Genomic DNA, 25384 nt, shown 5'->3' on the forward strand with positions numbered 1-25384 from the left:
ATCGCCGTTCATCTTTTGGAAAATGTAGTATAAAGAGGTTGTTGATTGGTTCTTACCCTATCTTCAGAACCATTAGGCCGGGTCTACAATAGGTGTAGTAAGCCTTGAGCCATACCAAACTTACCAATCATAATTGAATGTGAGAAGAATAATCAAATATAATTGGTTAATTCCTTAAGACTTAAGGCTTGCTACACCTATTGTAGACCCGGCCTTACTAGCTGCATTTATAAAACGCTGATACTCTTCCACCACTCCTGCACCACTCTTTCCGTGGACTGTCGTGAACTCCATTGCGGTTGCTAGCAAGGTGAGTGTGATTTATATTGAATATATTGTGATTGCGTGCGAGGCGATGATTAAAATTCACGTAATGCTTTATTAACATTACCGTATCAGCGACTCGTCATTAAATATTTGGCGTTAGGACCTTTCTAATTTGAAAAAAGTCGTTAAATATATGCTCATCAATTCTTAACCTAAAAGCACGTTGTGTTCGCATGCTATATGCAAGCTTTCCGCCATTCTTGTGACACCCTTTTTCCTACAAAATACTTGTCTTGCAATAGAAGCATATAAAGTTGCTTAAGGAAAATATTTTATATAATTAGTAATATAATAATAGTGATTAATACATTCTGTATCTATATTGAGTATTTATGAATATTTTGTAACAAAAATTTCTTTATTATTTATTTAATAAACAGATAATGAAACTATTAATTTTATTAATGTATTAAAATAATAGTTATTATTTATTTGTACAGGATTTTGGCATATACGTTAGAGAGTATTACACAGACTAGCACCATGCAACTGCAAATTCGTGGACAAGAAACAACTGTCGTTGAATGTGAAGAAAATGAGAAAATTAAACATATAAAGGTATTAATGTCTCTTAAACAATATTATTTTAGCAGATATGTCAAATCTAATATCTGAATTTATTTTTGAATAATGATACACAAAGATGTAGCATTAAAATGATAATCTAGCATTTGTTTACTTTATAATGCTAGAATGAGCATTAATGCAAAAATAATATGTAAATTTATTTATAAGAGAAAGTTGTTTTTAACTTTCACTTGAATGGAGTTTACTACAATTATTTTTATAAATGGATTTTTTAAATAAAATTATAAAAAATATTAAAAAGAAAATAACAGTTACAGATTAGCAACATGTTTAATTGTTACAGGAAAAGATTGCTTGTCTCCAAGGTATTGAAGACGAGTTCCATCTTCATTGTAATGGAAGTTTATTAACAGATGACATTTATGTAAATGAACTTCCATCAGATGTACTTGATTTGATTGTACCTTTACGAGGAGGTAAGTTAACACATAAAAAAAATACATAGATTTTATACATTAGATGTTTTTAAAATGTTTTAGAATTTTGAATGTAGAGCAATTGAAATTATGTGTACGTCCCAATCATATTTGTTATATATATATTTTTTTTTATTTCAATTTTTAAATAAAATATTACATACACACACACACACACACACATACAAAGGCACAAAAGACTAGATCATAAAATAGTTTTTTCTTATTTATAGGTAAGGTTCATGGTTCTTTGGCACGTGCTGGTAAAGTAAAGGCTCAGACACCTAAGGTAAAAAAATAAATTTTATTTAATTTGAATTTATATATATTAAACATTTAAAGATATTATTTATAAATAATGTATATTATTAGGTTGAAAAGCAAGAGAAGAGCAAAAAGAAAACTGGCCGTGCTAAACGTCGCATTCAGTACAACCGCAGATTTGTCAACGTAGTTCAAACCTTCGGCCGTCGACGTGGACCTAATGCCAACACAAATTCATGAAATGTTATTATTACATAATTTGTTACAATAAATTCAGCGAATATGCCATAAGTAAAACATCATGTGTATTTTTTTATTAAAGATTATTATGCTAAACTATATATCTTAATAATTGTAAGATGTCTGAATTTGGCATAATTACGTTTAAAAAAAAATGAAGCTACATTTTGATATATGAGCACAACCCAAAAATTTGAGTTTCAAAATAAAAGTATGGCAATAACTATCTTGTATCTTAAAACACAGTATGAATGATATTATACACAAAACCCTGGAATTCACCATTGGGAATGTATTTGGTAAAGATATAACTTGCAGAGAACCTGTTCACCGTTGCGACGAATATCAGCCGGGTTCTTTGGTAGAACTGGGTAGAACCGGTATTAAAGTATGAAAAAGACAATGATTTCATTTTTTTTTTTAAATTGATTTTGATGTAACGTTTTGTAATCTAATTGAATTTCCTTATTCAGATATGTTTGATAAAGATCAAATTCAGATATATTTCGAGAAATAATTTCAAAAATATTAATTATAATATATATTTCTCGTGTGTGAACTTTAAAATTTTAAGTTTAAACATGCATAATTGAGAGAAAAATTAACTATTTTCAATAAAAGTTTTTTGTATAATTTCTTCTTTCTTTTGTTTACGTAGAAAAATTTTGCAGACAACAAATTTTATACACATTTCTGCTTTGTTATAATATTAATGTAAAATTAAGTGCATTTTTTAATGTAATTTTTGTAATATTTTTTAAAATAATTTTTATCTGTAAAGGGCATACATATTTTCATGACTTTTATAAAGTAAGTAAAAAATAGCACTTTCTGAAAAATTATAATTTTTTAGAAAAAATGCACACAATAAAAAGATTCCATTATATTCATTCAAAATTTTGTTAGAACTGGTTATGAAATGGAACGCAGCTCTAGATATCGAATTATCTTAGCCTTTGCCTTTATTTCAGTATGGTTATGTTTGTCTTCTGCTAGCAGATCGGTAGAGAACTTTGAAAAATTTAATCATTTTTGTATATTGCTTATTAATGCACGACGAGCCATAATATAACAGTATAATTTATGTACCAAATTTTCACATAATTTATATTTTTTAATTTTCACGAAAAACGAATACAATGGTGATTATTTGATTGCATAAATTTATCAGCCTATGTATGAAATAATTAATATAATAAATTAAATTCTTATTTTGCTTGTGTGTTAAGTTTTTCAAGAAAATTTTGATGCCGTGCGGATTATGCGCGATACCTGCGGTAAAACCAGCAAATCTATTGAACGAGAAAATGTCACCTTATGGTAATGAACCAGGAGTCAAGATACTAGTTCGACCCTCTGAACTACCTATTTATTCCTTTGAAGACTCTAAAGAAATTCCATGGTAAAGCACAAGTAAAAGTCCAATTACAATTATTATGTCACATATGAAAGATTTATTTTATAATTTAAAAAATATTTCAGTCTTATAATGTTTGAATATTTTTTATGAAAGCTGTTGTATGAGAATTGGTATCTCTGTCATTTTTATTTCATGTAATGTTTTTTTTAAATTTCATATAACAGTACAGAACCCCCACCTTCGGCTCTAGAACAGAACATATCTAAAATTCGCAAGTCGATTCAAGCAGTCACATCTGAATATCAACATTATACTGGTGCTATCTCGGACAAAATCGACATTGGTATTGAACATAGCAGATGTAAGATGTTAATTAAGCATATATTTAATCTTGTGTTACAGTATTATTTTGTTATCACAATAGTAACCTCATTCTTTTTTTTGTAGCTCTTTTAGATTATTTACGTGAGGAAAGTAATGTTATGCCACGAATGGGCGCTATTGCTATTGGTGGAATAGCTGGGTTAGTGCTTGGACTTAGAGGACGCAAATTCAAAAGAATAATGTATTCCAGCGCGGGTGCTCTTACTATGGCAGCTATCTGTTATCCTAAGAAGGCAGAAGAAGGATTTGACATGGCTAAACATTATGTGAACGTTGGCTACAATTTTATTTATGGTGGTAATAAATCAAATTATCTTCAATAAAAATTATATATATATATATATATATATATATACATACACATACGTATATGTATATATATATATATATATATATATACATACACATACGTATATGTATATTTCATATAGAACATAACACACTAAACGTACATTACGATTGCATATCTTTCAAAAAATTGAAGACACAGTTATCAGTGATATAACATATGTCGATGGTTTATTATAAATGATTTCAGTTAAACCAGGTGACAATCGACAGCTACAAATCACAATGCCGGAAATGCCGAAAATGCCAACATCTTTTTCGGAATTTGTAGATTTAGCGATTGTCACAGGTTCAACAGTGGCTACCGCTGTTGTTAATTTTGCACAGAGTGCATATACATCTTTAAGCGGTAACAAGAAGGTAGGATGCAACGAAGAAATTTCTCTATCTTGCATCGTTCCTTCCTTATGCCTACATGGTTAAATATAAATCTCATTTATTTTTTAAAACATTTGAAAAAAGATTGAAAAAGGAAGGCTGTCAAAATCTACCAACTGTTGATTATTGAAATTAATTTCCTAAAACACCAAGTAGAAAATAAATATGTACTATCTAAAAATCATTTACATTGCGAACGTATTATCGATATATATTATGAAATATTGCTATAAAAATCTTTAATTAATAAAAAAATTATTATGTGTACTTTAGTTTTTGCAAACTTAGAGCAAGATACTGTGAAACAGGATCGCTACGTAACATATTTTAACACCGACAAAATTTCTGAATCGATAATTGAAACGCCACCCGCGCTTTTGGCTGATAAACATACAGATGCTTAAAGAAATTGATTTAGATGGAAGGAAGTAAATTTAGGTCTCTATGCTTGTTTTCTATTTTATCTCTTGTTGACAATTTTGGCTTATTTGCTTGTATAATTTTATTTTATTCTTTATATGTCGATTTACAATGTTTCTATAAATGTAATATTTATTTTTTGCCGTTTTTGTTTCAGGAAAACCAATCGACAGCCAAATTAGACACTAAGCAAGATTAAGTGTTTTGCAACAATAATAGTACAATGTAGCAAAGAATAAATGTATAAAAGTTCTGTTAATGACATTTTAGAAGATTATTATGAATTATTTGAATAAATCATACATCAGGTACATACGAAACCTTATGTTCAATTCTATGTTTCAGAAAAGTAATATCTGGTGATATATTATACAAATGGATTTCTCTTAATTACAAATAAATAATGCTTGCTTCACATCCAATAAAAGAAATTTTATTTTTTCATATTTATATATGATTTCTTTAAGATGTGTATTTATGTCATGATTTATGATATTTATGAGGCGTTGTTTTGAGATATTTGAAACAACTTATTCGGGATTGTGGACATGTACATTTTGATAGTAATCTGACATTTATTTATGAAAAATATATTAATTGTTGATGCACAACTTTATGTTATTAAAAAAATATTTTTTTTTAATATTTAACATCATAAAATATATGTGTTAATAATGAATAACCTAATAATAACATATTTATGTCTTATAACATATCTTTTCAATATAATCATGTACATCTTTATAACCCATATCGCCATTAAATTAATGAGACATTTGTAAATATTTGACGTAAAAAATAAATTTATAAAAATCGATAAAATATCGGAAGAACATACTCGGCAAAAAGATTACACTATTTATAATTCTAAGAATTTTCTATTTTACAAAAGTTTCAAAAGTGGACAAAAATATGTAGCTAAAAGAAAGATTTTCAATTAAAAAATCAGAACTTTATTATTTCTCTCTTTCACATAATTCAATATGTTTATATATATATATACTGTGAATAAGATTGTGATACACAATATGTGTATTTTTTATTGTGGAACAATTTATATCATTAGTTATCAGAATATGTGCGAATCTCTTTAAGTAGAAGTTGAAAGTGGAGATATTTGTTTTTACAGCGGGACACTGATTCGGCGCGGGGCGCAGCCGCGTCTCCGTTTATCGACTGGTTATTCCCGGCACCGCTACGCTACGGGTTTTCAATCTTCACCCTGGCACGAGACCAAAACGGCACTCGAAACCTGCGCACTTGCAGCCTCGGCATGAGGACAGTCAATCTAACGTGCGCCCTTAGGAAACACAAACCGCTGCGTAGATCATGAAAGGGGCGCGCGCACACTTTTATCCCCTACTATCTTGACCTGTTCCTCGCACGGGTCAACACGCGAACCACCCGGAGGTGCGATTATATCGTAAATGCGACTGCTCTTTCTCTCTTTCCCTCCGTTCTTTCTCACCTCGTGTCGTTACTCGGGATGTGGAAGTCGACGATCAACCATTTAACCCCGTCGAAACGTCGCTCCTCTACAAAGTGCGAGGATATATGAATTTGGAGAACATTCTTTCAGATTTGGTCGGGAGATTTGATCTCGATCGGTCTCGGATGGAAATATGACGCTTGTTCTACGAATTATTCTCCGAGGAGGGTGTACCGCGTTGTGTGACGCACAGTGAAGGGGTTGCTGGCGCGCAACGCCTCCGCATCCCCTCCGAGTCGGATGCTGTAAACTCGATAACGTTCGTCGAACGTTTTCTGAGCGAAAAGATCAAAAAAAAATATTTTTGAAGAAATATCGCACCAATTTACGGTGTTTACGAGTACGATGAGGGACAGCTGAGGCTGCATACGATGAATCTCGTGCCAGGCAGTACGTGAGTTTCGCGCAATTCAAGAACAGATTGGCGGATCAGGGTGTTACAATTCAAGTAAGTTTTCAAGCTAAATATAAAAAGCAGTATTGATCCCAGATATTCTTTTAATAAGATATATTATTAATAGTTTTAATAAGATTTTCTGTTAATACCTTTATTTCGTTAATAATCACGATTTATATAATAAAATGTTAGCATTATTATTTCTAATAACGACGTACATGTATATTCAACAGGTTCGTATGTGATTTGCTTTTTTGTTCTTTCATCTCTTGGCGTTTCCAGCCGACGTCCGAGATTGACGTATGAGAGACAATATCTTACCGATATCCCCTTCACCACTCTCCCCAGAACGTCCGGCTATAGGAAAGAGGGATGGTTGTGAAATAGGCCGTAGCGATATAGATGCTGTTTCACGCGCCAATCTCGAATAATGTTTTAACACGAGAATTTTGTCGGTCCTTTGATATTTTTATTGGAAAAAAGCATCCACCATAGAAAAGTTGGAAGGAATTCATGGATAAAAAAATGGTCCGGTAGGCCTGCGGGACAAACTTTACAAGCGTAATTAGATAATTGGTCGCTGAAATCGATGTTGTGGAAACTTCACTCACGCGAGAAAAATTGAAAGAACAAGAAACAAGAAAATATATTTATTAATTAATACGTTAAGACCTTTTTGCAATACCGTGTGTTTAATAAATTGTCGTGCTATCTAAATTTCGTATATTTTTTAATTTAAAAAGTCTAATGCTAGACTTAACATAAGATAAAAGACTTGAAGACAATTTCAAAATCTTTTGACTCGGTGTTTTTTTTTAAACTAAATTTCTGATTAATTTCAAGAGTAAAAATCGAATCGATTCAATTAGTGCCATTTTTTATTCATAAGACTTCTTATTTGTGGTAAAACTTTTTTGAATGTTATCGATATATATTGATTATTACGATATGGCGACTTTAATTATTTAAATTTGTTCTAATAACGCTGTAAAAAAAGTGTTGTATTTTACATAGAGTGGATATGGTAACTATGAACTCCGAAAAATCGGCTTGCCGCCGAAAACCAATAGAAAAAAGTAACAGCGGTAGCAGCAAGAAGGTACCCGAGCATGTCGATGATGTAGATAAAAAGAATGAGGAAGGTGATCATGCGAATGATTCCCCGGATTTGTCGCCCAATACTCCTACGTACAACGTCACTGCCTCTTGCGCCGAAGACACCCCTAATTACCTTGTCTACAAAAAGGTATTACAGATAAAATTAAAAGATTTAAAATGAAATTTCATTCGCAACGTAAAATAAAATGCCTGTTTAATTTTACCAATAAAAATTATTTTTTATTATTTTCTAAATAATTTATATTTTAAACTAAATAATATATATTGTTTTTATTTGTTTCAAAGCACCATTATTTTATGTAAAACAGCTACACTATTTTTTAGATGGAGTCGATCGTGGAAAAGATGTTGGACGAATTTACTGGTGTACCTGTAAAAACGGTCAAGACTTTCATGACGAAGACGCCGTCTGTTTTTACAGGTATATAAGCATAAACATTTAACGTTATAAGTATATAACTTCTTACTAATTCTGCCAATTTAAAATAATATTAAAGAGAAATGTATAAAAACGGTAGCTAAACAAATCAAATAATTAGATATAATTGATATTTTAGGTACAGATCTCATAGCATGGATGATGAAGAGCATGGATATAGACGATCAAGGTAAACAATTTTCCAAGTTTATATTAATTGTTAAATTCTACGTTTATACTATTATTATAATATAATCTGAAGCGCATAATATGTATGTTAATCAAGAGGCTCTTCACGTGGCTCATCTTATGGCATCCCATGGATACTTTTTTCCTATCGACGACCACTGCCTTACCGTAAAGAATGACAACACATTCTACAGGTTTCAAACACCGTATTTCTGGCCATCAAATTGTTGGGAACCTGAAAATACTGATTATGGTACCTATTATAATATTATTATTAGTGTAATTTGATTTATTTAGTGTAATGTAAATAGTTTCAATATATATCGAGTAATTACTTGATTAATCGAGAACATGTTTTATAAATATAAAAATTGCATCTGAGTTTCTTATTGGTTTTGCCTAAAAATAATTGATCAAGAAGAAATATGGAATTTTCTTATTATCGATTGTACTTTGATTTACATATGCTTATCATTATTATTTCCGTAGCGGTATTATTATACACCCGTTGGTGCGTATTACATTAAATGTTACAGCTGTCTATTTATGCAAAAGGACGATGCAGAATAAAACACGATTGGAATTGGCGGATTACGAGGCGGAAAATCTGGCTAGATTACAAAAGATGTTTTCGCGAAAATGGGAATTTATTTTTATGCAGGCAGAAGCGCAAAGTAAAGTTGACAAGAAAAGAGATAAATTAGAAAGAAAAGTTCTGGATAGCCAAGAGAGAGCTTTCTGGGACGTGCATCGACCAATGGTAATATTTTCTGCATTAAAATAATAAAAGAACATTTACAGATATATTTTGTATATATTGATAAAGTATTGGAGCAATTTTTACGAAGCAATTCTACATTACATTCTCCATTGAATTATATTTCAGCCCGGATGCGTAAACACTACGGAGATGGACATTAAAAAAGCTTGTCGCAGTTATAAATCTGTAATACAACCAAGTAAGCATTTGCAACTGGGCGTCGCGGGTGGCAGAATATCGCCGTCTGTGGAAACGAGTGCGACCTCATCGATAGAATTTTTGCAGAAGGAGATTGAGACTCTGAAAGACAGACTGGACAAGCCCGTCATCAAGGTCTCAAAAGTTGCCGAAGCGTATGTCAATAGAATTATCTGTTTTAGCAAAGTAAATCAAGGGACACGTATATTTGGACATTTGTATTAACATTTGTTAAAGCCACGCGCAATTGAGTGATAACGATTGTTTGTACAAAAAGTATAAAAGTGTTCGTTCCATATTTTATTCATATTGTCTTTGATGATGTAATATTACATTTATTTAAGCTTCGCTAAATGCATATGTTATATGCGTTTATAGGCTAATCAATACGCGATATTTTTAGTTTGATCGGATACTTTGAACAATACATGGAGTACGACCCCTTTTTCACACAACCTGAGCTCACAAATCCATGGATATCCGATAATCTGGAAATGTGGGAGCAGGAGAAATTAGCGTAAGCACATTATCATAATAAATTAAGAGAAAAAAATTCTTACAATATTCTCAGCAAATTTCATTTAGATGTTTTACATGCGTGCATATTTATATTTACGAATTTATGCAGGAAAGAAATTCCTATGAGAAGAGTAAAGAGATGGGCGTTCAGTCTTCAAGAACTCTTACAAGATCCCGTTGGTAGAGAACAATTTATACGCTTTTTAGATAAAGAATTTAGTGGGGAAAATCTCAAGTATGTATAACACTTATATACTCTCATAAATTTTTCCTTCAAATAATTGCTATTTATTATTTCATTCATTTATACTTATTACTCTATGTCTAAACACATAATACGATGTTGAATTTGCATCAGGCAGTCGAAATTATTTATATGTGCAGATTTTGGGAAACCGTTCAGGAACTGAAAACTTTACCGCAGAAAGACGTCCAGTCGAAAGTCGAAGAGATATGGCGTGAATTTTTGGACACGGATGCCAGTTGTCCTATCAACGTCGATTCTCGATCTTACGAGATCACTAAGAAAAATCTCGAGAAACCAGACCGATGGTGTTTCGACGTAGCTGCGGTACGAGTTTATTTTGTTTATTATTTAATTATATTACACATGTAAAGAGAAATGAAAAAATAAAATCTATTTAAAAAATTAATATTTAAAAGAATTATAAACTTTTATTTTTTTTGGTCGTTTGATAAGAAATAAAAAATTAATCGTTCAAGATGAGTATTAAAGAAATGCAATTAGTACTATTTGCTTTCTTCGAATTAAATTTTATATGTATACACACGGTCATATAAGATATCGAAACAATTTTTTATATTTGAACTCTTATTATTATTTTCTAGGCACATGTATATCATCTAATGAAAAGTGATAGTTACTCGAGATATTTACGCTCAGAAATGTACAAGGACTTTCTTAATGGATCCAAGAAAAAGGTAATCCCTTCTTCCATTATAAGAATTTGAACAATTTAAAATATTTCATTATTATTTAAATGTAATTGAGGTATGATAATGGATCATAGATCTAAAGAACCTTAGGGACCGATCTGGGCCCACCCTTTAACTCTTACTTACCATAAATCTAATTGAAATATATCGTTATAAATAAATTAAATGATTAACAAGAACTATTTTGTTTTAACATTTCAGACTTCTGTAAAAGGTATTCGCTCTATCGTTTCCTTCACAGGACGAAGAGACACAACAACTTCGTAACCTGCCACTTTCTAGCACTTGTTATAATCCTACATACTCTACTTGCCACATGCTTTTTTTCTGTTTTTATTAAAAATTGCACAAAACTAAAAAGAGAAGTTTAAGTTTTCAAAGAGTTTCCTATCTAATTTTATCTTACTGACACACTATAATTAAATATTTTATAAATCAGTAATTATATACGATAACTAAAGTTGCTTAAAATCTTCTCGAGATATCGTACGCTTTTCAAATCCATTATAATAAAAGATTAATCACAAGTCAATTGTTGTAATCGTCCAATATTTATTATTTGATATTTATTTAATTATAAAAAATATTATAAATTTTAAATTGTACTTTTTTGTGATTTTTTAAAGCATATTTGTATTAAAACGTTAAATGTTAAAAATCTTAGAAAAAATTTAATTTTTGTTAAGAGAAAATTATATGTATATTTAAAGTTTTGAAAATTATATGTATATTTAAAGTTTTGAAAATTTAGTCATAAGAATAAGTTAAAAATTGTATCTTAATTATCCATATAGATACACTGCTTATTTTATTAAGAAATACATTTAATACTACGGCATACTTTTGGATAATCTAACAAGTAGAAATAATGCGTGTAAATAACGCGTTTTCTTAATCCGCGAAAAATGTATTAGAGATATTAAATTAATTATAATAGCGAAATAAAGAATTTAAGGGAATGTTAGAACAAATTGTATGACATATATAACTTGTACAAGCGATACAATCGACGATTATGTATCTTCAATAATTGAAGCAAGAGAATTGAGCAAAAGACACGCACAGATATGTACAGAAATATATTTTGCATATAGCTTTACGCAAGTAATCTCAAAATTTTAACCCAAGTTTTAAAGATTATGAAAGATGTCATTCGATATGCAATATGTCTTTCTTTTTTTTTATATTCATATACACAAAACTTGTGTTGGAAGAAATAGCAAGACTAAATTAAAAACTTAAAGCTACAATAAAATCAGATAAAAAAGATATTTATTATTTATTTCAAAATGTTTCTTTATCTTCTATATTCTCTGTATATTACGGCACTGACATTCTTTATATTGTTTACGAAGATAATAAAAAATCTTTTCTAGAGTTATATTAGATTAAATAAAACGAATTAATAGCAAAAGAAAGAGAGAAAAGAAGAAAAATATTGATTCTAATACGTAAAGAATATTCTACAGAAATATTAAACTTTCTACTGTTACATTATGGTCTTCATGATCTAATTACGTACTTATATATATCATTACATATTTCCGACTACTCAACATTATTATAATATCCAATATACTCATGATCATTTTATAATTTAATAATTAAATGCCTCTAACAGAATGTGATTTGAACTACTAGAAACTTTCCTGATCACTTTGGCACAAAGTCGTCTAACGGAACTCTTGTAACATATTCTTATCTACGTCTTTTCTAACATTTTAGATATTTTTATTCGTAAAACAAGTTTATAGGTGTTTCACAATGATACTGTTTTGTTACTGGCAGTAAAAAATTATTTTTAACAAACTTAACTTAGTTTTAATAAACTTATGTTAGGCTACGAATCAAGCAATAACATAGCTTGATATGTACATACACGTTTCAGAAAGGCTCGTAGAAACCAGGAGGTATTTAATAAACACTAAAAACATATAATATTGATATTGCATTTTTGCAAAGATTTTGTACAAAATGTTTATTTTTTGGGGGGGTAGCATATAAAATTTATTACTAATATACATAATATTTCTAAGAATAGAGATTCCTTTCATCTTAAACAATTTATCGCAGATGTTTCTAGAGTATAAAAATATTGTTCAATAAAACAATAATAGCCATTTAGTTTATACAAGCCTTCGTTACATGACAATTTATGTAGCAATAATGGCACGAATCGTGAAAAACACTTGTCGTAATGATAAATATCTGCTGCGTAGATAATTATTATGTACACGGTTGTGCTGGATTCGTAGAAATTCAAAGCTCGATATTTCACTAAAATTTCGTTTAATATTTTAAAAAATTTACGAGCTTTCCCAAATTTCCTTCCTAGAGGAATATCCCTATATCTTAAAAGACACAAGTGTCAAATTTGCCTAGAAATATGCAACGATTCAATTGTTCGTTGTTCCACAATTTAAAAGAATCTAAAGAATGTTGTTGAATCTCCAACAATCTAAGCATCACGATTTTAATTTATAAAGTCTTTTGCTGAACGCTCATTTAAATCGACTCTTCGAGAAATCTTGATCGAAGCGCCGACAGCGCCTACAAATTGCCTGTTCTATATCGCTTCTACGTCCTTCTTATTATTTCTATTGATGAGCGGCACCACTGCCCAAAGCGCGGTACCCAAAATCAAAATAATTCCAAAGGCCAAAAAGATCGGCTTGTACGACAGCACGTTCTCGAAGATGACCCCGCAAACGGGCGGTCCGACGAGCTGCAACACGCCATTAACGAACAGCGATATCCCGTAGGACGAGCTGAGCTTCTCCGTTCCCAACATGTCCGCGAGGATGACCGTCGTGATGCCGATGTACATGCCCGACGACAGACCGAAGAGACCGCAGAAGAACGACAGCATGGTGTAGCTGGTCGCCATCGGCAGCAACGCCAGGGCGATCCCGCTGGTCCCGAGTCCGACCACGAAGTAATAATACTTGGGCATGAAATCAATGTCGGACAGGGACGCGCCGCCGATCCTGCCGACCAGATCCAGCGCCGAGACTATAGACAGGAGCAGAGCCGACGAGTTCTTGTCAAAGCCTTCGGCGATCGCGTAGGATGGCAATAGGATCATAAAATTCGTATTGCTGATGGCCGACGTGGAATTGGAGATGAGAATCACTAGGTAAATGGGATCCCTCAGCACGCTCAGATCGAAGAAGGGCGCCTTCTCGGACTTGTCGTGCTTCTCTTGCGTCTTCGCCGATCGCACGTTGTCTCGTTTAAGCTCCTCGACTGAGCGCATCCTGCTCTCTTCTTTCTGATTCTCTCCGACTCTCGACAAAGAATCCAATTGCGACTTATCGTCCTTCTCGGTAATGGTACTACCTTGCCGCGACAAACTCGGCGTATTGCAATTCGAACCGTCATCATCTTCCTTCGCAAGACTCGGACGAATCGACATGTGAAACTCGTTCGTATTTGGAGTCTCCTCCTGCATCCGCAGCGACTCCTTGTTGTCCTTAACGACGTCGTGTCGCAGCCTCAGGACTGTATCGTTAACCTTGCAGTCCGGTTTCTTCTCAGGCTCGCGGGATGCCTTCTCGGTGATTGACTCTAGTACCACGTTGTGTGAAAATTCCGAGAACCTGCGTATCGGTTCGTCGTTGCCGAACACCTTCGCATCGTCTCCCGTTTTCTCAGATTCCTGTTTCCCGCCGACGGACTCGTCGAGAGTTAGCGCCTCGTTATCGATGCCCTCGTCCAAGGGCACGACTTTCATGTGCTGCTCGACCGGATGGTACAGAAGACCGCAGACCAGCGTGTTCAGGGTGATCGCGCCCATGATGAGTACCGCCCCTCTGGAACGTGACAACGAAACCTGATTTAAGTAAAGTATGAATCCAGCTTTATTCTTCAGGGGCGAGAAGGAAATAGTTTAGACTTTAACTTGATTCGTTTGTTGTATTTCTGTTGTATTTGTCTTCTGAGTTTCGATAAAATTTCTTATTTATTTGTTTTCGACTATCATATCAACTAGGAAAGTATCGTAATAACTACAATTTTTCAAGAAAATTAGTAATTAAAATATTTTACGTATCTATAGTACAGTATAAACTTTTTCTACAATTGAACGCAACTGGAGGAACTAGAATTTCCGAATTGACGGAGTCTTCATTTGCTCGACGTCTGCAAGACCTTTCTTGAAACGAAGGTTTCGGTGTAAGTTTGCAAAAGGTAGGTTTTGTGTCGTGTAGCTTCCCAAGTAGCTTCGAAGTGCACTTGTACTTTCCGATCCCTCGAAAGCAGTTGGAACTTATGTATTAAGTCTTTTGCGGAAGCGCTCTCGGTAGGAAAGATATCTTGTTCTCGAACCGGAGCCGAGAGGAACATCTGAATAATTCACATTCAGTTCTTCTTAAATGGGCATTATTAGAGATATATAATTTCTTAGTAAATTACCTGTATCCGTACAAGTCCAAGAGGTATTGCAGTAACGGTGGTAGCACTATGGTGCCGATCGCGCTACCGGAAATGCACAGACCGTTCGCCACCCCTCGCAGCTTCACGAAGTATTGCGTAACGATGTACACCGTCGGTGGAAATGTTAATCCAGCGCCGATCCCGACCATGAGACCGTAACTACGTATCAAAAGGATAATTGTTATTTCTATTTAAAACTTATGAAGAAATCCTGTAAGAATGTTAACTTTTCATTCTCTCTCTATATGTAAGAAGTTTACATGTAGCGTTTCAGCATATATCGCGTATACACTAAATACTCCACGTACAGAACGGATTTCATCAGTTGTTCGCAGAAGTTGTGTAATATACGCAAATCGAGGAAACGTCTCTCGTCTCGAGTGCTTCAGCAACCGGCTTTCTTACACAATATTTTGGCAACGTTTCGTTATAATGGTTATTAAAATTAAAACTGTTAACAACTAACGTTTGCCTATTCACTTGCGATGCCTTTCGAACGTCAATCGGGAAAAAAGTCATACCTGACGTAAAGATAAGTAACTGAATTGGCGAAGTAGCTTAGCATCATCCCACTGGCCGCAAAGGTGCCGCCGATCAGAGTCACCGTTTTATACGAGTACTTGTTCGACAGGATACTAGACAAAGGACCTGCAAAATATTTTATTTTATATTTTTACAAAATGTACGCGTCATAAAATATTTTTATTTACTTTACGAATATTGCATGAGCACAGTGTAGCAAAAAATGCGCAATAAAAGAGATATTTTATTCGTAAAATCATATAAAATATCTACGAATACAAACAAAAAGTAAATTGTAAACTTGGAAAATGCTAAGCCTTCCCTTATGAAAATATAATTTTAAGTATTGTTATTTTAAGTTATTTTAAATTAAAATTCACAGTTGTTAGTACTTTTAATACTCACAATAAGTCATAATTACTGGCCAATTTAATACTGCTCAGAATTACATTTTTATAAGGGTTGGATTTGAAATCGGCGATTAAAGTATTACTGTCTCGAGGGGAGGGGGCGGGGCTGCTCACCTAACGAGCTATACAGAAAGTAGCATAACGCCGGCATCCAGGAGGCTGCAGTGGAGGACGCCTTGAAGACGTGCAGAAACTCGACGAAGAGCACGCCGAAGGACTTGACGGTGCCGGGGATGAGAAAGTTGACGATGAGGGCAGAGAAGAGAACCACCCAGCCCCAACCGCCGTCCGGCGGGATCGTTTTCATCTTCCTCGCCTTCCTTCTCGTCGACATGCTTTTTTCTACCGCGGTGCTGGTCCCGTGCGACTCTCGACTGCAAAACGTTCAAAGGGGGGAGACGTCGTTACGCGTGGATTATAATAGACATTTTCTGCCTTCCGTCGCCGCGAAGGTAAGAGAAAGATTGTTATCGCCGCAGTAGTTAAAGGACAGTTCGTCCTTGACGCGATTACGCTCTTTCATAACGCGGCGCGATACAGGAATCGATACAGCGTTCGATGAAATCATCGACTATTTCGCGAGATTGCGGACTGTCGTATATGTTGCATTTCGCGTGAGGCGTGCGATCTCGCGAAACTATCCTGGGGTGCTATTCCGTAATCACTTACCGTCAACTATCGATGTCGTTAAGTGTCTACGCGCACGTATTTTGGTATAGAAAAAAATATGCGCAACGACACTTAACGACAGGTGTCGATAAGTGATTACGGAATAGCGGTCCTGTTCTCCCTCGAAAACACCGCCCTCACCTCCGTGGGTTTCCATTACAGCTTCCTTCCCACAAAATTACCATTATCCGTAATAAAATCTATCTCCGCGGTGCAAAGGAGCAACGAAATAACGAAATAACGTTTCCTTCTGATAATTGTTCGCGCTTGCTGGCTACACTGGCTTTCCCAGAAGGATTTTCTTTTCACACTCGGCCGCATGCAAAACAGCCTCGCCGCGCGTTCACCTGTGCGCACGCACAGAATATATATATTTATTCCTATATATATATATATATATAGATATATACAATTTTCATTGGAACCGAACCGTCACGTGTACGTGCGTCGATTACCATTCACGATCGCGCACTCGAACTCCGGAGGAAAAATTCCCGCCTATGTGTACCAACGCGCAACGAGTTTGGAATAATTGTTGTTCTTACCTTTTGCTCCTAAATGTAAAGATCACAGTTGAAAGAAAAATGGCAGAAGGACGAATCGTTTTATTCGCGTGGGAGAGACCAAAGAACAAAGTACGTATTAATCTATATATATCTGAAATTTACATATCTACGTATGTATAGAAAGATACAGATGAAAGTCGTTAAACAAGACTCTGCTGTCGTATCCTTCCGCTTTGACAGAAAACACGCGACAGGTATCACGAGATCTTAGAAATTAAAGTTTAAAGTACGTAAAAAAAACTGTAATTCAAAATTGTAACAAATTTTGCTTTACGAAAAAGGATACGAACCAAAATGACTTTACCATTTTGCACTTCTCTCGATGCTTCCAACATTTAAATCAATCGCGTACTCAATTTGACAAGAGATCTTGAGCAATTCAAATTATCTTTAAGCAGGTGTTACGTCTGTCTTGTGTAATTAAAGAAGCAGACGGACCAAATTTGTATTCCGGGTTTCACAAGTTCTTTTACAAAAGATTTAAAAATACAACTACTTTGATCAGTTGTCGAGATGTTAATTAAATATTTAAAAAAAGGCAACGGAGAGTCTCAAACGTCATTTCTCTTTCGTATTGGGAATTAATAAGCGCGTATCTAATTTCCATCATCCTTCTTCGAAACGATTATGGGTGTTTAACGTGTCAAAACGAAGGTGAGCATATAACAAATGGTAAAAATAAAATACTTAGAAGTACTCACATTGTGTACGCGTACGTGTGTGTCTTGTCTCGATTCGCGTCTTTAACGTGTTAATTAGCATCTCGACGACGGGCGCGTTACGTTCAATCGTACAAACGCTTCTCGCTCGGCTTCCTGACGAACGCTCTGCGTGCGGACGCGAACTATCGCGTGGCGGGCGGCTATTAATTTGGAATTATGACTATTACGTGGCTTTTAGGTTTGAACTTTTCATCGCGTTTCCGCTCCTCTCCCCTCCCCCTCCAATTTAGCTGAGAATTACTGGAAGTTTGACAATTTAATAAACGTATCTAACTGAAGTTCAACGAAAAGCATAAGGCAGTAAATGTTTAACGCAGACGCCTCGCGGCAGACATATTTTCCGAGCGTTTAACGATGATCTAATAGACTATCTGTACCCGTGCAATGCAAAAATAAAGAAGATCCAATCTATGAATTTGATGATACAACCCTTATATAACACCGAGATCCGCGAAACATTTCGAATCGTTCAAGCGCGCTCTAATAAAAATATCATTTCTTTCAAGTCGTTCCTTTTCCGATTCGCTCGAAAGAAAAGCGAAAACTATGCATCGCGAAACTCTTCTCTAACATTAGATTCTCTAACTTCGTAAACTCCGCTCTTCCAAACGTCATTCATTAAAGAGGCGTATCGAGACACGGGTAAGCGCGGAAATGTGAATTCTCGGGCTACTACGGATTCTTCGGTGCTCTCAAGGTGGTGCGGATGTCGTTGATTGGCGGATCTCGAGGATCATCCGTCCGCGTTTGCATATCTTCGTAGACCGAGGCTAGTCGACGCGCGTATGTAACATACGTGTCAGTAGTGGTAGTATGGCGCAACGGTGAGAAAAGTCCCGTAATCGGCCACACGGTTACACGGCCCAACGCATCACTGTACGCTACAAGTAGGAGCACATCGCTCGTGAGGTATCGCGCCTGGCTACTATGAATGATTCCATTTACTACGGATGCGTAAAACTGCTTGGACGCGCCGTCGATCGTTCGGATCGCCGTCGATCGTTCGGATCACCGCGCCGCGCGCCGTTCTCCAGTTCGCACGAGACGCGCGCTATACCGATTGACCTCGCGAGATCTCGGATTAATAACGTTTAAAAAAAAAAAAAAAAAAAAAAAAAACGCCACTCACGTGTCACGAAGCGTTACGAAGCCGCGAAAAGTTTCGTAATGCGTGTGCAATCTCCGGGTTTTTATAAAAATTGGAAAAGAACATTTCTACAGCCTCATTGAAATCGGCATCCCTACATCTTGAGGCTGGTGATTCACGTCTGACGTAATTCCACTTCGATCGGATTAACTCCAAATGACATATATATGTTTTTTCCCCGCGAAAACTTGCTAAACTTGTCTCGACTCTTCTCGAGACTTCAGCCGTTAAACTCTTGTTGTTCATTAGACTTCCGCTGAATTGTCATGTAATTTAAATGCGCCAGATCTTTCGCAACGTTTTTATAAATGAGATACAACAGCGGGGAAAAACCTAATCAAACTATATAAGCCGGGAATATTTAAAGGGGCGCGCTCTCTATTTGCGCAAGACAAACGTGAAAGAAGGACACTTCAAATATCTTTTAAGTGGACAAAAATATAAATTAAAAAATTCAAATGTAAATATTGGCTGTCCGGTCTTAATCCATAGATTTATGTGCTTTTTAGTAATCGAAAATGAATAATTGAATAATTTTAACGGAATTATACCAAACATTTTCCAGAACATATGCTGCCAAGTGAATAAATAACCTGTTCTATTAATACATTCTTAAGGCCGAAACTTTGAATATATCATTACGCTCTAAAGGTTAATGTCGCTAATGAAGCCAAAATCCATCAAAGAATCTAATGGTTTTCAAATCATAACATCATTCTACACTTATCATAAGCTAATTAAAATACCTTCTTACCTTTTTTATGTAAAGGACAAAAAATTAAACTAGATAGAAGACATTAATTATTTTCTCTAACGTTCTGTCTAGCAAAATCGTTTGTAGATTATCAAAAATGTTATCTTTTTGTTATCTTTTTGTTAAATCAAATATTAGCAATCTCGTATTTTCCTAAATTTGAAGCTATAGTAACTGTTGTAGCAAAAGCTATTTAAAACTGTCAAATATAATTATATTATCACTTTATGAACTCTTAAACATTAAACTTATGTGTTTGATAAACGTTTAATAATCTATGCAATAAAATTAAGTTATTGTATATACAATTTATACATTATACTTGTCTCATTGCATTATTAAATTTTACTATAAGAAAGGTTATGCATAAATTTTTTCTTTTCGCAAATTACGAGGAAAATATTTTACATATTTAACAAGCAAGTTATTTTTAACATAGCTGTCTATTTTGTAATAAACATACAGCGATTGCTATGATAAAGCGACGTAAGAAATTCTCTAGACAGTTTATATCGTTCAACTCAACATTGATTCAGGAAAAAGCCGGCGATGGCGCCGCGGCGTAAACAGCGCAGATTTTTATCGCATTAAATAATTTTACGTTCAAATTTTACTCGACATTTTATTCAATACTGGATATTTTACGAGCCCTGCGCACAAACATCGATAAGCTGTGGCCACAGGTATATACGCTAGCATTTATTAATTTAAGGTCTGTCGCTGCAGCATGCATGAAATAGCGTGAGCAATTCATATCTCGGCAGTAACAAACGGCATGCTCGTTAACGTCCAAACGCCTTGACGCATTACGATGAATTAATATCCGTAAACAGAATCCGAAAGGAGAAACACGTTCCGATACGAAGGTAACGAGTGGATATATCGATACACGTGCACGCATACACGCGCAGAGATGTTAAAGCGTTAACCGGCAATCATCCCTTGTTAAAGGAATAATTATACGTCCCATGTTCTCTTCCGCGATCTGTATGCTTCGAAAATAAGATTCAAACTTCTTTCATTTTTTAAAGGAAACTAAATATAAATGAGAAAATAGTTAAAAAAACATATAGAGCAAATATATTCTGTATATATGTTTCACATAGCTAAAACGAAATGCGCGATATCACGATTCTAAATGACATATGTTGCTCTTGGCAGAGTCATTGCTTTTAAAAGGCGCGCACTACATATTCTTTGCTAATGTGCGATGTAGCTAGATTGAGCTATTAATTGTGACATCAAGCCGATTTTATTAAACCACTCTCGCTTTTGTTCTTCTCTTTTTATCTATTTTCTTATAAGATATTACAATCTTTTGCAATTAAATTCTACTTTACTTCGTAAAGAGCAAAAGTGAATTTTATTTTTCATTGAAATTTAATATCTGTCTATTTCCTTTTTAATTATATAAAATATTTCGCGTTACAAATAACAGCGCAACTTTTGTACTATATGGTTATGAATTACTGTACTTACTACGTAAAATGTATAAAATTTCAACTGTCAGATTTTCATCTATTAGTTGAAAAACTTTGTGTATTTTCACGCACGCAAATGCACTTATTTATTTATGCATTTATTTCTCAAGTTACATGCATTTGAAAAAGATACAACAACTGATGACAATACTGATGACAAATGATATTGTGCATAAAGTGTAACAAATATATTTATGAACGATATATGTGTTTCCGACACATGTCTAATTCTAAATCAGCATATATAAGATTGCATGACGATTGAAGCACGCGATACACAAGGTTACCACTCTAATAGCATTGGCCAATACCATTGGCCAACAAATCTAAGCTCTCTTTTTATATTTCTTGAACAAAACTCGAACTTTTTTTTCTGCAATTTAAATCTGAGTTTGTTCAGAAATTTTATCATCGTGCGATGGATATTGAAATTAAACATTTTACGATATTTATTATAAGTTTCATGTAATATTATAACATAACTAAGAAAAATACTTATGTATGTACGCTTGAATATGCCTTGAATAAACCCCCTAAGTGCTGATGACGACATGTATAATTATTATTATATTGCAAATTAATATATTTAACACTTTGCTGTTCGCTGATGATACAGTACTGACGTTACAGTTCATAAATAGTACAGTGCCATTGTAACTTTATTAAAAAAAAAAAAATACTTTAACTTTAATACGTGCTTTTATATAGGCACACTTTTACAGTATAAAATGTGACTCAGTTCGTGTCATAATCGTAACAGTTCGTTTCAATCAGATAATGCAACAAGGTAAGATATACGCGGATCGCAAAGTGTTAAGAATATGAGAAACAAAAAACTATTAAATAAATTGCAAATATAATATAAATTATTTGTATAAAAATAAAACATCTAAGAATAGAAAAATAATAATGCCAAAGTGACTCTTAGATTCTTAAAATTACTCTACTGTGACTAGTAATAAAAATTGAGCTTGAGATTCTATCAGGGTGAAAAGAAATCATTAAATTCAATAATATCTGTTGATTTAAAAAGAATATAAAAATCCAAGAGTCTAGAACAAGTCAAGTTAAATGTAACGAATATCAAAGAAACATCAGAAGTCCGTTATTCAAGTCATCAATAAACGCTATTTGCCCAATCATCTCATCCGAAAGCAATAATAATAATTGCAGGCGTACTGACCTGGTAGACATTTCTTCTCGTTTCGACATCTCTTCTTCTTGTCGCTGGTGGTGGTAGGCGAAGGTTGGAGGTGGCGAAGCTCAGTCACCCGCGGAGAATGATTCTCTTTATTTCTGCTCTCCTCTCTCTCTCTTTCTCTCTGGTAGGAGGGCAACGGGAAGCAGGATACTCATCGGACGTTCGCTATCATCCTGTGTCTTGGACTAGACTGCACACTGGCACCAGAGAACCCGTTCCACTCCTTTTTCTTTTTTCTCAGCTCTTCTCGAACCGGCGCAGGAACACCCGAAGGTTGCCCTCAACTTTTATCGTACCAAAACGGTCATCACGTCGCGCCATTATAGGACCGGTGTGCACGTTACGGTATGCATGTAAGGATTGTTTTCTTCGAGTTGACTGGTTGGCTGGCTGGTTGACCGGCTGACTGACCGACTCCTTGGCAATACCGACTTTTAACTGAGCCGCCACACGGAGGTGCTCTTGGTACACCGCGGCGAGACTACGAGGTGGAGACAGGTCGAGTAGCGTGATCCAGCGCACGATCACCGAGAGGGTGGGAGATTTCTTCTATCGCATGCACAACCACCGCTTGCTCGGCTCCCACCATCGCGGGTTACGCGATGGCGCGACACGACGCAATGCGATTCCCGAAGACGACTTAGGTACCACAAACATCTTGTGCACGTCGCAAATATGATCCTGAGAATATCTGCCGGTCCGTAAATCCTCAGGGATTTTCAAGGATCTCGCTGGATCCACAGGGATATACTGCAACGGTCTCTCTCTCTCTCTCTCTCACACACAACGGAAATCTGATCTTTGCTGAGATAAGACGCAATAAAAGACAGGAAGAAACAATCGTATATAATTCTTGTAAAAATAAAGCTTCTATTTATTATATTAAAATTATTATTTTACATTAATTGATAAGATAGTTAATGAATATCGCGAGAGGACGAGAATTTAAAGATTTTAAGATTATTTCTTCCATTTTGAGAGAACGTTGTCGCGAAAATTCATCATATATGCCTGTTAGCACCATCGTCAACGGTATTTTATCAAAATGCCGTATATACGTTGAGCCAGAAAGGTACAGAATTCAGTCCTCGCTCTTCTTCCTCCTCCAAAGACGAGTCCTGTTCTTCCTTTTAGACAACGACCTTTTTCCTCCGCTTCTGTGCATGCTCCTTGGTGCTCCTTCTTCTGCTCCCCTCCTTGCTCGGCGAGTCTGGCTCTTGGGATCGTCATTCTGCAGGTTCGCATCATTACTTTTTTATTTTTCGACAGTATCGTGCTATTTTTATCCCGCAGTACTCCTCCTCCTCCTCCTCCTCCTCCTCCTTTCTTCCTCATCATCATCATCATCTTCTTCTTCTTCGTCCTTCTTCACCCGGCCTCGAAGACTACCTGCGCGCATGTAGTTATTATTATACGGAACTCAAGTCCAAGGAACCCAAAGCAGAACGAAGCGAGGACCCATTCTCTGACCGAAAAGTTCAAGAAACTTATTCGTGGCAGCGGCATTAGTTTTACGCCCGCCACTCGTAAATGCTAATCAATGTAACTGTTTTTCAAATTGTCTTTCATCTATCAATATTAATCGAGACATCATTATCTCCATTTATTTTCAATTTGCATTTAAAAAGCGAAGAACACTTCGATCACGATATTGCGAGAAATAAAGGAAAAGAGAATGGTTGTTTCTCTCTCTTTCCGCTTAAACAAATACGACAAAACCGCGAGATGAAATACTGAACGCGTTTAATTTCAACGCCAGCGTTTTTCCGCGCGGAGGGGTATTCTCGCGCTTCTCTCGCGTTACTTTTCTCTCTCTTTCTCTCGATAGATAGATACGCGGCATACCTTTCACTACCTTCGTAGCCTTCTACGACGGCGCGATTATTAGCATAATGTTTTTCCATAGTCGCATTGCTTTTCGCGAATGCAGATCTCCACGACGCGCGCGGCGTCGTCGTTGGCGGCGGCGGCAACCTGACGTACGCGCGCCGCGCGTTCGAGCCTAAGCTAAAGCACTAACTCGAGAACTGGTTTTACCTCGCGGAATACTCGAACTGGCGCGACGGACAAAGGAGGCGGCATTGATTGCGGGGCAGCGATTACGGTAAAAGTTGGCGCCGTTTTTCTCTCCTTTTCTCCCCTCCCCCTCCCGCCCCTCTCCCGGTTTTTTCTTTTTTCTTCGATAAAAGGGAAAGATAATTGTCGGACGCGTCATATCTCCACGTCGCGTCGTGATACCGGCCGTGATAGCTGAACGAAGAGAAGCAGTGTTTGCGTTTTCGCCACTTCCTGTTTACAGAGAAACGGACTAAATTAAACACTGTTGTATTAACTCTAGTATCGATACGGTGATCTTAAAGCGAACGATTATTTCGATCTCTCTGGCGTTAATGGATTCTACAGAAATATATATACCGTTATGGCGACCTTGCTACTAATGGCGTCTTGTTGCTGAATAAGAGAATTACCGTGTTTGCCGTATCTTGAAATAAAAAAAAGGAGTCGTGCGCATGTAGCAATAATAGCTTCCTATGTTCTATCATTTTTTATAAGGTCCAAGAAAACCGTAAAGATATCCTTATGTAACACGAGATATACATATCATTTTCACGAAATTCACAAAAAAAGAAGAAAAGTCGAAAATTAATCAAAAATAAAATGAAAGTTTAAAGATTTAAGCTTTCAATAATAAGAAATTTTAGTGAGA

General features: G+C 35.1%; 4 protein-coding genes across 10 annotated transcripts; 3 read left to right on the forward strand and 1 right to left on the reverse strand.

Annotated features, from left to right (window-relative positions):
- Positions 1-206: 206 nt before the first annotated feature.
- On the forward strand, positions 207-1897 carry LOC105838342. The gene is made up of 5 exons (XM_012683848.3): positions 207-310; positions 768-885; positions 1199-1331; positions 1565-1620; positions 1704-1897. Exons 2-5 carry the CDS (start codon positions 811-813, stop codon positions 1833-1835), a joined length of 396 nt encoding a protein of 131 aa, XP_012539302.1. The 5' UTR covers positions 207-310; positions 768-810; the 3' UTR covers positions 1836-1897.
- A 149-nt stretch (positions 1898-2046) lies between these two features.
- LOC105838339 (MICOS complex subunit MIC27) lies at positions 2047-5045 on the forward strand. Of its 2 annotated transcripts, none has more exons than XM_036293815.1 (6): positions 2047-2223; positions 3065-3237; positions 3420-3556; positions 3643-3876; positions 4118-4287; positions 4883-5045. In XM_036293815.1, exons 1-6 carry the CDS (start codon positions 2083-2085, stop codon positions 4922-4924), a joined length of 897 nt encoding a protein of 298 aa, XP_036149708.1. In that variant the 5' UTR covers positions 2047-2082; the 3' UTR covers positions 4925-5045. The 2 variants fall into 2 exon arrangements, with proteins under 2 accessions (XP_036149708.1, XP_028049592.2); XM_028193791.2 differs by lacking the exon at positions 2047-2223 and adding an exon at positions 2785-2977.
- A 445-nt stretch (positions 5046-5490) lies between these two features.
- LOC105838343 (regulator of G-protein signaling 7) lies at positions 5491-11103 on the forward strand. Of its 4 annotated transcripts, XM_012683849.3 has the most exons (13): positions 5491-6662; positions 6845-7144; positions 7626-7857; positions 8055-8151; positions 8288-8338; positions 8411-8590; positions 8874-9097; positions 9224-9450; positions 9699-9812; positions 9924-10049; positions 10199-10385; positions 10664-10756; positions 10973-11103. In XM_012683849.3, the coding sequence occupies exons 2-13, from the start codon at positions 7125-7127 to the stop codon at positions 11036-11038; spliced, it is 1617 nt and encodes a 538-aa protein (XP_012539303.1). In that variant the 5' UTR covers positions 5491-6662; positions 6845-7124; the 3' UTR covers positions 11039-11103. The 4 variants fall into 4 exon arrangements, with proteins under 4 accessions (XP_012539303.1, XP_036149707.1, XP_012539306.1 ...); XM_036293814.1 differs by having other exon boundaries at positions 5491-7144; positions 8435-8590; XM_012683852.3 differs by lacking the exon at positions 6845-7144 and having other exon boundaries at positions 7609-7857.
- Positions 11104-12033: 930 nt separating this feature from the next.
- LOC105838330 (monocarboxylate transporter 4) lies at positions 12034-25326 on the reverse strand. Of its 3 annotated transcripts, XM_012683834.3 has the most exons (6): positions 24523-25326; positions 22660-24066; positions 16252-16511; positions 15727-15853; positions 15185-15364; positions 12034-14583 (listed from the first exon to the last, which is right to left on the reverse strand). In XM_012683834.3, the coding sequence occupies exons 2-6, from the start codon at positions 22686-22688 to the stop codon at positions 13338-13340; spliced, it is 1842 nt and encodes a 613-aa protein (XP_012539288.1). In that variant the 5' UTR covers positions 22689-24066; positions 24523-25326; the 3' UTR covers positions 12034-13337. The 3 variants fall into 3 exon arrangements, with proteins under 3 accessions (XP_012539288.1, XP_036149706.1, XP_036149704.1); XM_036293813.1 differs by lacking the exons at positions 22660-24066; positions 24523-25326 and adding an exon at positions 17352-19069; XM_036293811.1 differs by lacking the exons at positions 22660-24066; positions 24523-25326 and adding an exon at positions 16948-17133.
- Positions 25327-25384: the final 58 nt, after the last annotated feature.

The sequence above is a fragment of the Monomorium pharaonis genome, chromosome 11 (assembly GCF_013373865.1).
Source record: "Monomorium pharaonis isolate MP-MQ-018 chromosome 11, ASM1337386v2, whole genome shotgun sequence".
In the NCBI taxonomy this organism is placed as follows: domain Eukaryota; kingdom Metazoa; phylum Arthropoda; class Insecta; order Hymenoptera; family Formicidae; genus Monomorium; species Monomorium pharaonis.

Coding starts and splice junctions, on each gene's coding strand:
- LOC105838342 (XM_012683848.3), top strand. CDS start 811: ATGCAACTGCAAATTCGTGGACAAGAAACAACTGTCGTTGAATGTGAA. Junction 1,332..1,564: donor GATTGTACCTTTACGAGGAG/GTAAGTTAACAC, acceptor TCTTATTTATAG/GTAAGGTTCATGGTTCTTTG. Junction 1,621..1,703: donor TAAAGGCTCAGACACCTAAG/GTAAAAAAATAA, acceptor GTATATTATTAG/GTTGAAAAGCAAGAGAAGAG.
- LOC105838339 (XM_036293815.1), top strand. CDS start 2,083: ATGAATGATATTATACACAAAACCCTGGAATTCACCATTGGGAATGTA. Junction 2,224..3,064: donor TGGGTAGAACCGGTATTAAA/GTATGAAAAAGA, acceptor TTGTGTGTTAAG/TTTTTCAAGAAAATTTTGAT. Junction 3,877..4,117: donor CTACAATTTTATTTATGGTG/GTAATAAATCAA, acceptor AAATGATTTCAG/TTAAACCAGGTGACAATCGA.
- LOC105838343 (XM_012683849.3), top strand. CDS start 7,125: ATGGATAAAAAAATGGTCCG. Junction 9,813..9,923: donor TGGGAGCAGGAGAAATTAGC/GTAAGCACATTA, acceptor GAATTTATGCAG/GAAAGAAATTCCTATGAGAA. Junction 10,757..10,972: donor TTAATGGATCCAAGAAAAAG/GTAATCCCTTCT, acceptor TTAACATTTCAG/ACTTCTGTAAAAGGTATTCG.
- LOC105838330 (XM_036293811.1), bottom strand. CDS start 16,991: ATGGTAATTTTGTGGGAAGGAAGCTGTAATGGAAACCCACGGAG. Junction 15,854..16,251: donor CTTTCTGTATAGCTCGTTAG/GTGAGCAGCCCC, acceptor AATATTTTGCAG/GTCCTTTGTCTAGTATCCTG. Junction 14,584..15,184: donor TTGGACTTGTACGGATACAG/GTAATTTACTAA, acceptor GTCACGTTCCAG/AGGGGCGGTACTCATCATGG.